Source organism: Colletotrichum spaethianum (genome assembly GCF_022836535.1).
Source record: "Colletotrichum spaethianum MAFF 239500 DNA, contig19, whole genome shotgun sequence".
NCBI lineage: Eukaryota > Fungi > Ascomycota > Sordariomycetes > Glomerellales > Glomerellaceae > Colletotrichum > Colletotrichum spaethianum.
This window is the reverse complement of record NW_026054789.1, coordinates 909,100-924,478: the sequence shown is the minus strand read 5'-3', so window position 1 is coordinate 924,478 and position 15,379 is coordinate 909,100. Positions and strand designations below refer to the sequence as shown.

General features: G+C 58.0%; 5 protein-coding genes across 5 annotated transcripts; 1 reads left to right on the top strand and 4 right to left on the bottom strand.

Annotated features, from left to right (window-relative positions):
* Nucleotides 1-864: 864 nt before the first annotated feature.
* On the bottom strand, nucleotides 865-1,984 carry ColSpa_07682 (gibberellin cluster GA4 desaturase; the record flags this gene model as incomplete). The annotated part of the gene is made up of 3 exons (XM_049273894.1): nucleotides 865-1,393; nucleotides 1,524-1,721; nucleotides 1,824-1,984. The coding sequence occupies 3 exons, from the start codon at nucleotides 1,982-1,984 to the stop codon at nucleotides 865-867; spliced, it is 888 nt and encodes a 295-aa protein (XP_049129851.1).
* A 979-nt stretch (nucleotides 1,985-2,963) lies between these two features.
* On the top strand, nucleotides 2,964-3,883 carry ColSpa_07681 (pleckstrin y domain-containing family A member 8; the record flags this gene model as incomplete). The annotated part of the gene is made up of 4 exons (XM_049273893.1): nucleotides 2,964-3,108; nucleotides 3,204-3,262; nucleotides 3,403-3,521; nucleotides 3,589-3,883. 4 exons carry the CDS (start codon nucleotides 2,964-2,966, stop codon nucleotides 3,881-3,883), a joined length of 618 nt encoding a protein of 205 aa, XP_049129850.1.
* A 3,470-nt stretch (nucleotides 3,884-7,353) lies between these two features.
* On the bottom strand, nucleotides 7,354-8,574 carry ColSpa_07680 (mannose-6-phosphate isomerase; the record flags this gene model as incomplete). Its single annotated transcript, XM_049273892.1, has 1 exon — nucleotides 7,354-8,574. One exon carries the CDS (start codon nucleotides 8,572-8,574, stop codon nucleotides 7,354-7,356), a length of 1,221 nt encoding a protein of 406 aa, XP_049129849.1.
* A 1,011-nt stretch (nucleotides 8,575-9,585) lies between these two features.
* ColSpa_07679 (uncharacterized protein) lies at nucleotides 9,586-10,627 on the bottom strand (the record flags this gene model as incomplete). The annotated part of the gene is made up of 3 exons (XM_049273891.1): nucleotides 9,586-9,917; nucleotides 9,952-10,222; nucleotides 10,463-10,627. The coding sequence occupies 3 exons, from the start codon at nucleotides 10,625-10,627 to the stop codon at nucleotides 9,586-9,588; spliced, it is 768 nt and encodes a 255-aa protein (XP_049129848.1).
* A 1,693-nt stretch (nucleotides 10,628-12,320) lies between these two features.
* Nucleotides 12,321-13,925, bottom strand: ColSpa_07678 (uncharacterized protein; the record flags this gene model as incomplete). The annotated part of the gene is made up of 1 exon (XM_049273890.1): nucleotides 12,321-13,925. One exon carries the CDS (start codon nucleotides 13,923-13,925, stop codon nucleotides 12,321-12,323), a length of 1,605 nt encoding a protein of 534 aa, XP_049129847.1.
* Nucleotides 13,926-15,379: the final 1,454 nt, after the last annotated feature.

Here is a 15,379-nt window from a genome sequence, read left to right as displayed (position 1 = left end):
CTGCTTGTGACGTCACGCCAGCACGTCCCGTCGACCTGGGGGACTGCGAACTGCCGCGTCCTTGCTCATGTGCCTCTGCTCCTTGGACTGGTCCCCTCGAGCATCGGTGTTTGTCTTCGAAACGGGATGTCTGGGCCAAGGAGCTGGCTGGCACTGCAAAGAGTGCTGCTTGACCGACGCGGCTTGCCGTTTCACGCCTGGAGGCTGAGCTGAACATCAAAGCCCTTGCGTTCAGCAACATGTCTCCCTTGCATGGATGAGGTGGCATTCCCCAAAACGTTGACCGTCAGAAGAAGACCGTCAGAGCTCAACCGTTGTTACCGAGGCTCCCTACGTCGGGTCCTGTCCATCACTCTAGAGGACGATTTACGATCTCAAGCGTTGCAGTCTCGCCTAACCCGAGCAAGCCTACTTGGCCACGGGCGCGTCTTTTCAATCTCACAGGATGCTTTGGGGAACGTCCCCCCTCGTCCAGACGTCCGCTGCCAAAAGTTCTAGTGCAACGAATGTAGTTGTAAATGAGGCTTGAGTTACAACCTGGCCAAACTAATAGGTATGGAAGCCACCCCAGTCAGAAGAGATCGGCCGCAAGCCTCCTCACAGGGCGTAGTGCTGTGTCTTGGCATTCGATCTGCCAGGTCCAATCGTGATATATACACGTGTTGCTCGTTTAGGAGCTGCTGAGTCCTGTTCTCCCACGTGGTTGGCCGTCGTCGCATACTCGCCGTGGCTTTCGTGTCGAAACAAGTCGTTGAGGCCTGAATCCTCCTCTTTGTCTCCAGTCCAACGGTCAGAGTAAGACACTACGCTGCGCCGAGACACCGTCAAAATCTGTCTCATGGACGGCCCGGCCGTGTCGGCAATTCAGTGGAATACCAGCGCCCGGATGTCGATGCTCTGCCGACTCTCCATGTCGTCCATCTCCGGGTCGCGGAACGCACAGTGGGCCGCCCGCCTGACCACCGACGTGTCCGAGTCAAAGCACTTGATCAGCAAGGGCTCGTCCGGAGTTTGCTTGTCCTTAAAGTACCACCGGTGTGCCGGGTTCGGCTTGATGGTCCACGTCTCGGCACGGTGCCTCGGGTAGATGATGGCCCCCGGGACAAGGTCCTCCTCGGCGACCGTGTTCCCGTCGGCGACGGCCAGCGGGTCTTTGTGGACCGTCTTGATGGGCCGCCAAATGTTGATGATTTGGAAACGGCGCTTCAGCAGCTCGTCGGCCTCGTCGCCGAGATGGTGCCTCGCCATCATGATGGCGCCGTCGTACGACTGGTCGACGTGCGCCTTGTGCAGCGGCCCGCGGTGCTCGGTGTTACGCTCGCCCAAGCTGTGCCAGTTGGCCGGGCCCCGACGGATCTGGTGGTTGAAGATGACGACCCTGCTGGCTCCCGTGCTGGTTCGTCGAGGACCCTGGTGAGCATGGGTTCGTGAGAGACGGCCCACCGCCGTTTAAACCACCCTTACACCGCCCACGGGCGGGCGCCCACTCGAGCCGGCGACTTGGGGGCCGAGGAGCTACTCACATGTCCTTGTACACCTTTTCCATCTCGGGGTAGTAAACGGCCTTGACCGTCTCCTCGTCCGCAAAGTTCTTCTCGACACTGGTATGGCGGATGTACTGGAAGCCGTGGGTGTCGAGGGTGAACTTGTCCTCGTCACCCGTGATGTCGGTCACGGTCATGGTTCTCGGCGTCATTTTCCTCTCATTTGTGACTTTTTGACTGGAGCAAGCAGGGACATGAGCATGGGAACACGGGAGACGTCGATAGTAGCATCCGCAACGAGATGAGACGAGACGAGATGGCGACTGAAAAGCGGCTTACCCCCCTACGACGATTGGGGTCGGAGGAGATCCGTCACCGGGGTCGTCGTAGTAGTTGATGGTGGTGACAACCGCACGGCGATCCCGTGCCTGGGTGTCTGTAGACTTTGGCTGTGCCATGCCTGGCAGAGGCTGCTGCTGCTGCGTCGTCCCCACCGCCATGGTGATGTTTATTTCCTCGATATTGGATTTCGTCTCAGAGTGATGAGTTTAGTCGGTTCCGCACTGGTGGCAGCAGGGTTGGAGATACGGTTCGTCCCACTCGGTAAGTCTGCAATTCTGCCGTGCGTGGGCCAGGACGACAGAAGATCAAGGTAGATCAGACGAAGCCACGTAGTGCAATACCGGTAAGCAGAACAGGTCCAGGAACGTAATGGCGCTCACCAGTTCACTTGGTTCTCTTGTGCATGAACTGGAGGCGGGAGGCGGTGGGCGTCGGGAGGGGGAGACCCTGAGCTGAGCTGAGCTTAGCCGGCGGTACCTGTGGCGGCCGAGAGTGGAAGCGGGGAAGAGGCCCGACTGGACTGGACGGAGCGCCGCGTCCTCCTTTTCCCGCGACCCCGCGATGCCCCGTGTGGGTAAAGCATAGACACACGGTGAGAGAGGAGGGCGTTTCTGGTCTCAGCAGCAATGAGGGGTAGCTCGACTGGCACTGTGCTGTGCGTCTCAGAATTGGAGGAGAGGAGAGACAAGGAACATCGGCAACGAAGCTGCTGCTGCTGCAGCGCCACGATTGGACCCTCAGCGTCTCCCTCCCTTCCCTCAACCCCCCTCCATACCTGTACATACTATGTAGTATCCCCACTGCGACAGCTACGGTTTAGCGCATACGATCTCCAGTGGGCGGTCCAGGTCCAGCCTGTCAGAGCCCGGCGCGCATTGCTCTGGTGGGGTTCCCATGGGTCTCGATGGCCCTGTCTGAGGTGCCAGAGGTCCCCGCCATGGCCGCCGCTGCGTATGCGTGGCTTTCCCGTGCTTGACCGCCCCTCGCGGTTTCCCATCCCGTCGTGCTTGGTTTCTGGTTTCTTGTCTCGACATAGTTTGGAAACTCTTTCTCTTTCCAACTCCTTTCACACTCTCACCAATTCGCATCTCTCCCACCTTCAAACAACCGAGACAACTTCCCCCAAAATCAGACACAATGGCAGCTCAGATCCCCCCCGGCGGCACCTACCTCGACACCTTCAAGCAGTCGTTTGTTAACGTTCCCGTCGATGCCGAGAAGGAGAATGCTATCGCGACTACCGAGTTCCTCGATGCCGCCGAGTCTCTGACCACCATCTTCGGTATGTTTGCCTGCTATCCTTCCCTAACAAAGGGGCTACATGCCCATGCAATCGTCTTTGGGGGTCCGTTCTTCTAACAACGATTCCTTTCGCAGATGCCCTCGGAAGCGTTGCTTTCAGCCCCGTCAAGAACGACATGGGCGGCAACATCAAGGTACGAACCGTAACGTCCAACGTCCTTCCTTTCCCTCGACATCTGTTCCCTCCATTGAGTCCTCCGCGGCGCCACCACACAACCTCCATTGTCCCCATTGCCCGCCACCAAACAGCCGCTGATATGTCCTTGTCGCGCAGAAAATCCGTGAGCGCCAGCTGGCCGCCCCCGGCGAGTCCGCCACCCTTCAGGAGCTTGTCAAGAACGAGCTGGCCACCAAGAAGCACGTTGCCACCGAGGGTCTCCTCTGGTTGACTCGGTAAGCCACCCAGCCTCGAGACTCGCGATGGGGCATGGATGGAAGCTAACAGTGCTCTTTTGCCCAGTGGCCTCGAGTTCACCTGCATCGCCCTGAGCCAGAACGTCGCCAAGGAGTCCGAGGAGCTCTCCGAGTCGTTCCGCGGCGCCTACGCGACCACCCTTAAGCCCCATCACAGCTTCCTCGTGAAGCCCATCTTCAGCGCTGCCATGGGTGCCTGCCCCTACCGCAAGGACTTCTACGCCAAGCTGGGCTCCGACCAGGCCAAGGTCGCCGCCGAGCTCCGCGTCTACCTCGCCGCTCTCGAGAAGATCGTCGGCATCCTCAAGGGTTTCCTTGCCAGCAAGGACGCCAAGTTCTAAGCGCAGCACCCCCCGTGTGCTGGTGGAGAAGAAATGAAAACAAAAGGAGAGAAACAAGAACAAACAATGACGATATGATTGAAGAAAGCAACATGTCCGTGTCAATGTCAGCTGCAGTGCGAGTACATTGTCAGCCATGAGCCAATTTACGCAGCCTAGAAATGAACCACTACCTCGAAGCTCAGACAAAGCTTTTGATTTCTTGATGGATTTGAGTCGACACAATGAGACAACGTCTTTACAATGGCGCTTTGATACTGGGTGCTCTGTTAGCCAGCATCACTTTGAACGTCGCGAGTCGCTCAGAAATCCAGCGGTGCCATATGTAGTCGAGCCTAGTCTCCTTGACGGCAATTTGGCATTGCTGCTTCAACGAGCACATATCCAACACGAAAAATTACCTTTACCATCCTAATCGTTCCATCGCGGTGCCTCGATATGTCGCTTCCTGTGTCTCCCCGCAAGCTGACTGACCTAGAAATCGGGATTCTCCCGGAGATTTACATCAAGATTGCCGAGTACCTTGGTAGAGAAATTATAGAACAACCACCAGCAAATTTTCCAAGCGTGTCACGCCCGAATTGGGCGTCACTGCCGCCAGGTTTCCCCCCATCATGGGTCATGGCCCAAGACGACGAAGTCCAAGATGATGATTTGAGCGATGGTGACGACGACGCCGCCTCCCTCACCAGAGTACGTCAGGTCACGGAGCATATAAAGGGGATGTATCCCTCCTTGTCTATGTTGGAAGCCAGCATAGTTAACCGCTATTACCGTGATAGGATTCTCCTCGTCGCTCTTCGGTGGGATGCCGAGAGCGAGAACCCCAGAGCCCTCTACCACGCCGCCGTGAACAATCACGTAAAACTTCTCGGCCAGGCTCTGAAACAGAAGAAGGCCGACCTAGATCATGTGCCACACGGTCTCGCACTGCCGTCCTTTACGCCATTGATGGTGGCTGCGGCGAAAGGATACTCGGAGGTCTTGAAGCTGCTGCTGGAAAAGGGTGCAGACACTACTCGTGAATTCAGGGCCTCTGGCTTAAGCATCTGGCGACCTGCCGGGCTTTTCTCTGAGAGTTACGACTCCATGCTCCGGGACTCGGAGGACGTCGCTGCCGTAGATCACGTAACGGCCGTCCATTGCGCCATGTCGGCTGTCCAAATCGCCGCGGTTATCACTGAAAGAATACTGGTCAAGGTCCCGCATGCTTTCTTCGACAAGATGGTCGACTCCGATGCCAAGATCTTTGCCTTTGCGGTCGCTGCGGACCTAGTCGACTTGATCGACCTGCTGGTGCATCACAACGCAAACTTTGACCACGGCGGACTCACAGTACACTCATTGCAAATCCCGGTCCTCCACCACGCCGTCTCTGGTAGAATGGTTGACAAACTGCTCCAATGCGGAGCGACGCTGTACACACCGCTGCAAGTTGGGCTCAATGCTCTACACGCTGTTTGTCTCCGCTCGACCGACTGCCATACCGCAATCGAAGAGCTAGTCCGCCGCGGAGTTGCCGTTGATGATGCCACAGCAGGCGGAGCACAACACGGCACTCTCGTTGATGCTCGTCCGCTTCTTCTCGTAAGAACCCCTCAAACGGCGAACACCCTCTCGGCCGACGGGCGCTCTCGCTCAGGCAAAACGTCCGTTTTGACACACGGGACGCTGGGTCGAAGATGAGCCAGCAGTACTGGGTCGACCGCAGCGTCTTGGATGTCGAAGACTATGGTGAGTTCACGCCTTTCCAACTGTTCTTCATGCAGCCACTCGTAGACGACGAGCGCATCCCCGCGGCGATGCTTCGCGCATGCGATCAAGACATCAGAGAACAGATCAATACCGTTACAGAGCCGTACGGCATGTCCCCTCTTCTAGCCCTCCTAAGCCACCGGTTCCACCACGGCGCCGGCGAGGAAAGCTTCTATCGGCCCAGGCTCGTCGAGTGGCTCTTAGAGAACGGCGCCGACCCGAACATCGCCGACAGGGAAGGCTTCACCCCTCTTCACCCCGCCATCTTCTGGCTCGACGACAAGGCCGTCGACTTGCTGCTGGCATTCGGCGCCAGGATCGAGAACCGCCCCGCGACCTTGCCCACGCCCCTGGAGGTAGCCCTCGGCCGGATCTACAGAAACGTCCACATGAAGCACGATCTGGAAGACAGCATATGGAAGCAGATGGTCAGGCTGGCCGAGCGGAACTGCGGCGAATGGATGCTCGACGTGCTCGGCATCCACTTCTGCATCGAGCGCTGGCGGTCCGGCGGCTTGCTGCCCTTGTGCGCCCTCCCCGGTTTCGAGGTTAGGTTCAGGCGGATTCTCCTGTGGGACAACGAGCTGTATGACGAGCGCCGCGACGTGAGCCTTCACGAGGAGCTGCGCGACAGGGGCGTCGACACGATGCTGCGGCAGCACGCGTACGACCGCAAGAGGCACATCTTTGAGGCCCTCGTGCAGGCCAGCGGCACGCTCCCTTTTGCCATTCCGAGGTGCATTGGATCCGTCGACGGCGTGAAGAAGTACAGGCACAGCGTCCTCGACTGGGCCGCGGCGACAGGCCAGCACGAGTATTTCCTCTGGCGGCTTCTGGAACTCGGCGGGGTGGCGTTGTTGGGCAATCTCCGCCCCTGGTTCGAGTACCAGACTTTAAGGTTGGGAGAATCCAGGGAGCACTGGAGACATTTCAAACAGGTGACTTATGCTCGGGTCTTGTTCGAAAGACAGCCTTCTGTTGCCGATGGATAGGTGGGCACTCTCCTTGCTCTGGCTTGCTGCTCCGTGGTTCCGGCCTTGGGGCATGCCTCGTCTGTTTGTTGGGTGCTTTTGTTGTTTGGGGGTCTTGGCGCTCGGGGATATTGCCAGGTGGCGCGGTGGACTATGGGTTTGTTAATCTTGGTACAGTATGGGTTCGGTAAGAGGACGTAGCATAATCATTTGACCTACGATCGTTCAGTATGTGCCGTGGGTGCTTTATCAATAGACCTTCAGAGGCGTGGCAGATTATGACTGTGTGTTTTGTGGCTTTCAATGCCCAGCGCCAGACAAATTGCTTCATCCGCGAACCCCTCTCTTCTGAAGTGGTCAGGTGTAAGTCTTACAATGTAAATAGTCCTGACTGGCTATAAACGGGTATGTTGCTTGTCTGTCCTCGTGTGCCTTTGGGGGCGCAAGACCATAACTCCAAGCCGGAAAACAATAAAGGAGCCGTATTTCAAGACTATTCGTCGGCTCCGAGGACACAATAAAAAGTGGTGTTGTTGGAGTTGAAGCTGAAGACGTCCGATATTTATCTCGGAAGCCACTCAACAAATTGCTACATCCAGTTTGCACCGTGATTTCCCAGAAATTGAAGCACACCTCAGTCGAGCCTGCAAGCACCGTTGTAGGGTGTAAGGTCATCATCTCATTACGTCGTACCTTTTTACATGTAATCTACAGCTTTTGTCTAGCCCCGGCCCGGGTATCCCTTTACACCACCGTCGTGAAGATCTGCATCGTGCCTTTCGTCTCCCACTTGGCCTCGATGCCGGGAGCAATGAAGTAAATGTAGCCGGCCTTGACGTCAAACGTCTTGCCATCGGCCTCCAGGACACCCTCGCCGTCCGTGACGATGGCGACGGCGGGCCCCTCGCCGGCCTTAAGGACCTCGGTCGCGTTCGTCGCGTCCAGGTCCGTCTTGAGCATGTCGAACTCGCTCAGCGGCGGCGCGTACACCACGGTGCGGCCGCGGGTGCCCCTCGCGCTCTTCTCGGCGGGCAGCAGCACGTCCTGTTTGCTGTGCGCCTTGAAGGTCAGGGTCTTGCTGAACAGGTCAATGTTGTTCCTGTCGCCGGGCGGGCAGAAGCCCGTGTTGAGGACGTTGTTGGAGCGCGCCATGCACTCGACAATGTCGCCCTCGAGGTACGCGTGGATGCCGTCGGCGGGGATGTACAGCGCGTCGCCGGCCTCGAGCGACAAGAAGTTCATGCACAACAGTGCGACCAGGGTGCCGGGGTCGCCGGTGCCGTACTGCGCCTGCAGGCGGGGCAGCAGGTCGGCGACGTAGGCGTTGGCGCCGAGCTCTTCGCGGGGTGTGTCGGCGAGCGCCTTGGAGGCCTTTTCGACGGTGGGCTCGTCGGCGAGCAGGATGCGGCGGGTGACCTCGCGCAGCGTCTCGTCGGTCCACCGGGTGGTGCCGTCGGGGATGAAGTCGCGCAGGGCGGGGATGTTGAAGACGGGGGAGATTTGGTCGAGGGGCTTGAAGCCCGCAAACACCTCAAAGTGGCCTAGGGCGACGGCGATCTCGGGCTTGTGGTTCGGGTCGGTGAAGTTGTCGGGGTCCTGCTCGTGCAGCTTGCTCGCGAGCGACTTGTTGGGGTGGATCTGGAGGGGCAGGGCCTTTGCGATGGAGAGGATCTTGGGCAGGTAGGGCAGCTGCGCGTCGAGCTCCTTGATGACCTTTGGGCCGAGGAGCTTCTCCTTGTTTTTGTCAAGGACGTCCTTGAGCAGCTCGCCCGTCTCGAGGACGCGGGCGGGGAAGTCGGGGTAGTCACCGAACCACATCTCCGAGTAGGCCTCGTCGTCCTTGATCTCGAAGTCGCCGGGCGTGTTGGCGCAGAGGCGGGCGGCGAGGGAGTCGCGGCCCTTGCGGCCCCAGCCGTAGTTGTTACACGTGCCGCTCAGCTGGAAGACTGTGCTTTGTGAACTCATGATGGCGGGTTTCTGTTGTGATGTGTTTCTGGGGGTGGTTTTGGTGGTGCTGCTGATCTTGGTTCGCGTGTTGGTCGATCGGTGGTATTTCAGGAACTATCTGTGTTCCAATTGACTTCTAGAAGGGTTTCTCGTTGCTCTTATGTATGAGCACCGCAAGGTGACTTCATGGGGTGAGAAACGCCTGGGCAACATACTGCGTGACGGCCGGTGACGTCGGGTCGAATTGACGCAACAGGGTCGTCATCGAAGACCAAGACGTCCGTAGCTATCATAAAGGCGATCGCTCCCCCCCCGGGGCGACGCCCGGTCCCACAGCGCTGGAGCTCGGCGGGCCGTGGCGAACTAAAAGCCGGACTAGGGCCTCCGGCTAGCGATTTGACAGCGGCAGCCTCGGGGAGGAGTGGACACTGCTGTGCGACGAATTACCTCACTCGGCCCACCGAACTATGCCTTCGACCGCGTCCTGCGGCGGTGGTGGGCTTGCTTACATAGCAAATATGAGGTGAAGAGCTGCGAGTTGAGCTGATTACAATTTTGTCTGGCCGCGCTGGAGTGCCGACTTTTGTGCACCTCAATAGGCACCTGGAGCTGGGTTAAGATGAAATCGAAACCCGTCTTGTGTGATCGGCTTGAACCCGATTTAGCGTCAAGAAACACGAGCGACAATAGTGCTCGTGTTGGCTCATGTTGGCCCGTGGAAGAGACGAGCCCGGAAACACCAATTTATCCTTCGACACTTCTTGGAATGTTGCTGAGCCGGTGTTGAGCTCTCACTCACTTCCTCACTCTCTCACTCCCTCACTCCCTCCTCCACTCACTCACTCACTCACTGAAGGCCCACTGAGACGGAAAACACTCACAACCGCACGTCACATGTCATGCCACTTACACAAAACGGCCAAGCAACATCGCCCGCATCTCACCGGAAACCGTAAATACAGTAAAGACAGACTTATCCATTCACCGACAAAACTCTCGTCAGTGCGAATTATCATAAAACCATCTCCACTAGTCACACCGGATGTCGTAAAACTCCGACAACTCAGTAAACCCGAGCCCGAACCCAGGGACGTCCGGCCGGCCAATCGCCGCGATACTCTCCTCCGCCCTGAGACCGCCACCAGTCCGATCAAGTCTCCCGTCGCCCTTGGGCCGAGTACCCCCGCCCTTTTCGGACGTCCAAGACGGCTTCTTCCTCGACCGCTTCTTGCCGTTGTCCCAGTCATTGTCATAGTCATTGACATCTACAGGACTGGAGCCGTCAGAGTCCTCCCCGTCTCCCCTGCCGGGGCTGCTGTCGCTACCACCGCTGTGGACGGCAACAGCGAAAGCGGACCCGTCTTCGAGAGCGGATTTAGTTGCGCCGGGAGGAACGGCCGCGGGTAATCTTCCTCGCGGCGTAGAGGTTAAGGGAGCGGCCGCTGCGCGCGTTGTTTTTGTTCTTGTTCTTGTTGGACCCACTGGCGGATCCGGCGCTGCCATCGGCTCCGGTGCTCGCGGTCGCGTTGTTGGCCGCACCGCCAGCGGCATCCTCTTCGACGGCACCGCCCCCGCCAGCGGCATCTTCCTCATCAGCGGCATTCCCGCCGCCGTTGTCGGCGGCATTCTCTTCATCGGCAGCGTTGTCGCCTCCAGCACCATCTTCCTCGTCGGCAGCGTTACCACCGGCATCAGCCGCGTTCTCTTCGTCAGCGTTGCCGCCACCGGCCGCGTCCTCTTCATCAGCAGCATTGCCACCACCAGCGGCATCTGCCTCGTCAGCAGCGTTATCGCCACCGGCCGCATCTTCTTCATCGGCGGCGTTGCCGCCACCACCACCAGCGTTGTTCTGCTTGCCGCCGCCACCGCGCTTGCGCTTGCTGGCCTCCGCTTCGGCAGCAACAACGTTGACGCCGGCGTCGCCGTTGCTGCGGGCAAAAGTGGACTGCATTTGCTGGGCGACGTCACTACCTCCGGTGGCACGGCGCTCGCGGCTCTGGGCAACGTTTGACGCGGGTGCCGCGGCGACGACGCCGGCTAGGATGGCAATAGCTGCGGTGGAGAACTTCATCTTGAGGAAAGGGATGTGGAAATGAATAAATAGGAACAAGTGAGTGCTTCTGACGGATGTCAAAGTCGGAGGAGAGTGAACTACAAGCGAAAAGACTGACTACTGCCCGAGTAGTGTTGAAGAGACTGAGACTAGCTCAAAGTAAAAGGAAAGTTGAAATAAGGTGTAGTGATGGATGAAGTGTGATGCGATGGGGGTTAGGAGCAAGAACTAAGCATCCATCATGGGCGGCCAGGAGGTCAATTTTTATAACCCGTCTTCTCAGCTTGAACTTGTCAGGTCCGGTTCGTCCTCTCTATGTGTTCACCCCCTCTTTGCGCCATCATCTGGTATTCTTTCGCCAAGGTCCCGTCGGCGGTGGAGTGTCCGAAGATGATAGTCGCTTTCCCATCGAATCCCATTGGCGGCCAACGGGCGAGAAGACTCTTGAAACAACCAACATCGAAGCCAAGCCATCACTCTCTTACTACGAAATGTACCAGACAGCTGGATTATTCGATCGGCGTCGTCTCCAGTTCTCTTCACTACTCGGAAGCCCTTCTGACGTCTTGGAACTTGTTAGAACAACCTTGGCGGCGGGATAGTTCCCACAGCCATCCGGCGATCGACAATGGAGGAGCAACCATCCAAAACGCTGACTCCTCTCCACAAAAGTTTCGCCGAGTTGCATCAGTCTCAGGGGTTCGATTGTCGCAACCCCCCTCAAAAATAAAGTCTTGGCCCAGCGCAGCTTGTCAACATCTCACGTCGTGCTGCGGTAGGAACATCGCCCTGCTTGGGCTTGGCAGAGCGTCCATGGAGGCTGACCATGGCGATTGCACGACGCGTGAGTGCCGCCAAAACCCGTGTCGCCCAAGCATCCGTCTGGGGTTTCCATGGCTGGCAACGTGAGATATTCTGCTTGTCCGTTTTCGTCCCATTTTTTATTCGTCTATCGTGCTGCTCATCCAAAGGGCGGCTAACGTCATCTGCCATCCGGAACTTGGTCCCGGAACCGTCAGGAAAATGCTGAAACAACCGGTGCGCCGCACCCACCGGCACGCCGCACCCAGTGCGCGTGCTGTATTGCTTAAATGTGTGCAAACACGGAGAAAATACAACTAGACAAGAACAAGCACCGCTCTCGGGCAGTCTAAGCTTGAAAACACAGTGGACGGGGAACCACGGCCCCGGGCCCGGGGTTGAACGAGAGGGGGTTGTGGGGGTTTGAGGTTCCTGCTGATCGGCAAAAGGGGGGGAGAGTGCCGAGTCCGGGTCCAGGCATCATCCACCCACTTCTCAACCTCCCGAGCGGCAGATGGAGGTTGAGCCTTGCCCTTCTGGGCACGCCTACCCATTGTTCCGATACAGAGCTATTCTTGGAAACCATACATCTATCGTTTGAATTCTGCGGTTCTGGATCCGTGATCGTCTGCGAAACCCCCCGGGTTAATCACGTCTTGGTGCGGCATATTCTGGTCCTTGTCCAAGGTCCATCATCATTCCATTCCGGTTACGAGTTTAAACCTTAGGGAAACCCAAAAAGGGAAAATGTACACGCCTATGTCCTTTAAGCTTGTATCAAGGCGTGGCACAGGAAAGACGCAGTAGCACGTGGAAAGTTGACTAATAGGATTATTGTATAGTACGTTATGAGAAAGGAAAATGGTCATTATTACTGTGCCAGGAACATGTCGTCAATGACACTACCGCTTTAGAAGCTGTAGCACACATCCCAGAGAGGGACGCGAGTGCTGTACAGCTCGCCGCTCCACCACTTGGTCGCGAACCCGGTCAGGTTGAAGTAGAAGTCAGTCGCCAACTCGACCCCGTTCTGTTCGGCACAGACCAACCCGTCCTTGGCCACGTCGGCGCTCGCCGTTGTGGGCTTGCTCGTGAAGTTGCCGGCCAGCGCCAGATCCTGGTCGCCGCGCAGCTTGAACGTGTTGTCGAAGCCCGGCGACGCCGTGATGCCGGCGCTGAGGTCCACCAGGCCGCCCATCAGCTCGAACGCCAGCCGGATGGTGAGGTCGGCCGAGGTGTCGACGTGCACATCGGCCGACTCGGTGATGTTGGCGTGGCTGCTGTACTTGGGGTCCCAGCCCGTCGCAGTCGACTGGTCGCTGTGGAGGAGGTCGAGGTGCACGTTACCCGCGGGGAGGGACACGCTTAGACCAGCCGTGACGCCGACCGCGGCTGAGACGTCAAAGTCCAGGCCGACCGCGAACGCGACGCCCGGGCCGAGCTGGACCACACCCGGGACGGTGACGAGGGAGTAAGCCAGCGCGTCCGGGGCGTACTTCAGGGAGTGGCTGTAGGAAGCGGCCACGTCCACCGAGAGGCCTACTGCGGAATCGAACGTGGTATCGAGGTCAAAGTAGAGGGCTTCCAGCTTGAAGCCCCAGAAGTTGTACTTGAGGTAGCCAGAGAAGGTGATGCTGGAGCTGAACCAGGCCTCGTCGGCCGTGATGTTCACGTACTGGCCGTCGCTGTAGAGGACCGTGTTGTCGGCCAGCCCCTCGGCAAAGGAGAGCGAGACAGTAGGGTCGAGCGTGAGGCGCTTGGATAAAGTGGCGGCGGGGAGGGAGGTGAAGGACATTTCGCATGCTCCAGCGATGTTGGTCAGTTCCTCCTTTGACGCAGCGACGGTGATGGACAGCTCATCCTCGTTCGACTTTAGGCTGGTAGCCAGGAAGAAGCCGCGCTCGAACTCGGCGTCGCAGTTGCCCATGTGGTTGGTGATGAGGATGAAGCCCTCCTCCGACTCGGACCAATCCTTGGCGGCCTTGTTAAAGGCGTCGAGGTCGGAGAAGGCGACGGTGAGCTCGTCGTCTGCACAAACGACCGCTTTGACGGCGTCGACGTGCTCGAGAACCACGGCCGGGTTCTTGAACGCGAGCGTCATGTCGATCGAACCCTGTTCCTCGGTCTCGGCTGCCGAGTAGTGGAGCGAGACGTTGGTGGCCGGGACGATGTTGATGGGGTCCTTGGTGTCGATGCCCGGTGCGGTGGAGGGACCGAAAGTGTGTGTAGTGTTGACGGCGGGACGCAGCGCCTCGGGCTCGGGCTTGGCAACAACCGCCTCGAAAGACATTATGTCCTCGATGACATGTGGCTGGGCCGTAGGCGTCGGCATCAACAGGGTAGTCAATGTCGATGCAGGCGCCACTTGCTCGGGCTGTTCGGGCATCTCGACCACAATGTAGGTGACGCGCTGGACACCGTCGGAAGAGCAACTGCATCCCTCAGCATGCGCGGCAGCGCCGGTTGCAAGAAGGAGAGCGGCCAAAAGACGGCCGGCCAGGGTCGCGCGAACCATGATAGCGAGTGTGTTGTATTAAGAGATTAACGAGTGTAGTGTAGTGGAAAACGAAAGGACGCACAGCAACTAAGCTGGCTTGGTTGAATCAAGAGACTGACTTGGCGAGTGCAGAACCACCGACGAGCAGATGCTGCAGCATCAACTCCAAGCAACTCGGAGGAGAGGCAGCCACTACGTCTTATATGGTGGGCAAAAACTACCCTTCCTCCTTCTCCTCATCCTCCTCCCCCATCCCCCATCGTCGTCCCCTCCCTACCTCCCTGTAGACGGTTAGCACATGAATGAGATTAGCCTTCGGCACTGACGCGCAGATATCGGCAACGGGAACCGTACTAGTATCTCACGATCCGCATCTCACTCATGCCCATGACCGATTGGGTGGCCCAACATGGGGGGAGGCGCGAAAGGAGATGGCGTGATGCCTATTCGGGCAACGAGGACATGTGTCTCTGTTATCCGTGACAGGGATACTCAGGTCAGAGTAGAGGCGGCTGGCCAGATTGGGGCTGCTGAGTGCAACGTCGACAGCTTGGCGGGCCTCCGATTAAGCCGCGGTGATGTGCGCATGGTCTTGGAGATGGTCGGATACTGGCCGCGGGTGGGACTTTGTCCCTTCTGTTCGGCGACGGCTCGGAGACATGCTCAGCGAATGGCCTTGGCCATCGCGTGTCCTCGTCCGCGTTTGGAAGCGGCGATATCACGGGCCTCTTGTCGTCAAGGGGGGCCGGTGGTGGCGATGGAGCCCGTAGGCGATGTGCCTTCAGGTAGGATCAGGTGGGAGAATTAAGGTATGTCGGTATCGCTCCCAAAGAGGCCGACGTAGTTCAAGCTCTCACGAGTCTCATTGGCCATATTGCTCAAGCCGATGGTCCCCTATCAAATTGACTCAACGGGGGATCCTGTCTCTGCGCGGATGACAAGCACCCAATTAGGATGTTTATGTCCGTCACAACGCCTTTATTGGACTGTTTCCCTGTCAGCCCTGCGCCGTACAGGAGGATATAGGTCCCAATGGCATCTCATTATCGCCGTACCTGACTGTCACACAGGTGATACCCCTGAAGACAAGCAGATGCGCGACAGGGGTGGTAGGTGGCTTTGCGTGACATGTGCTCCGCCAGCGCCGTCCCTTTGTCGTGTTCAGGCCGCCTCTTATTCTTGTGGATGAGCAACTATAGAGTTGACAAGCAGGTATACCGATGCTGGAGAGTTGATTTCTGTGAAGAATTCCCCGGCTGTTTGCTGGCCATTCCCTGCTGACGACGTACGTTTCTCGAGTCTGGTTGGTTGGCGCGCGGAATAAGTGGGATTATTGATTCTTTGATGGTGGGTTTAATGGCTGGTTCTAGGCCGCTTGAATCATTTTTTTTGCTCATTTCCTCCCATGGGCTTTCTTGGATTGGTTCACGACTCATCTTCCATGCTCACCACCACGCATCCTCGGCCGAGCC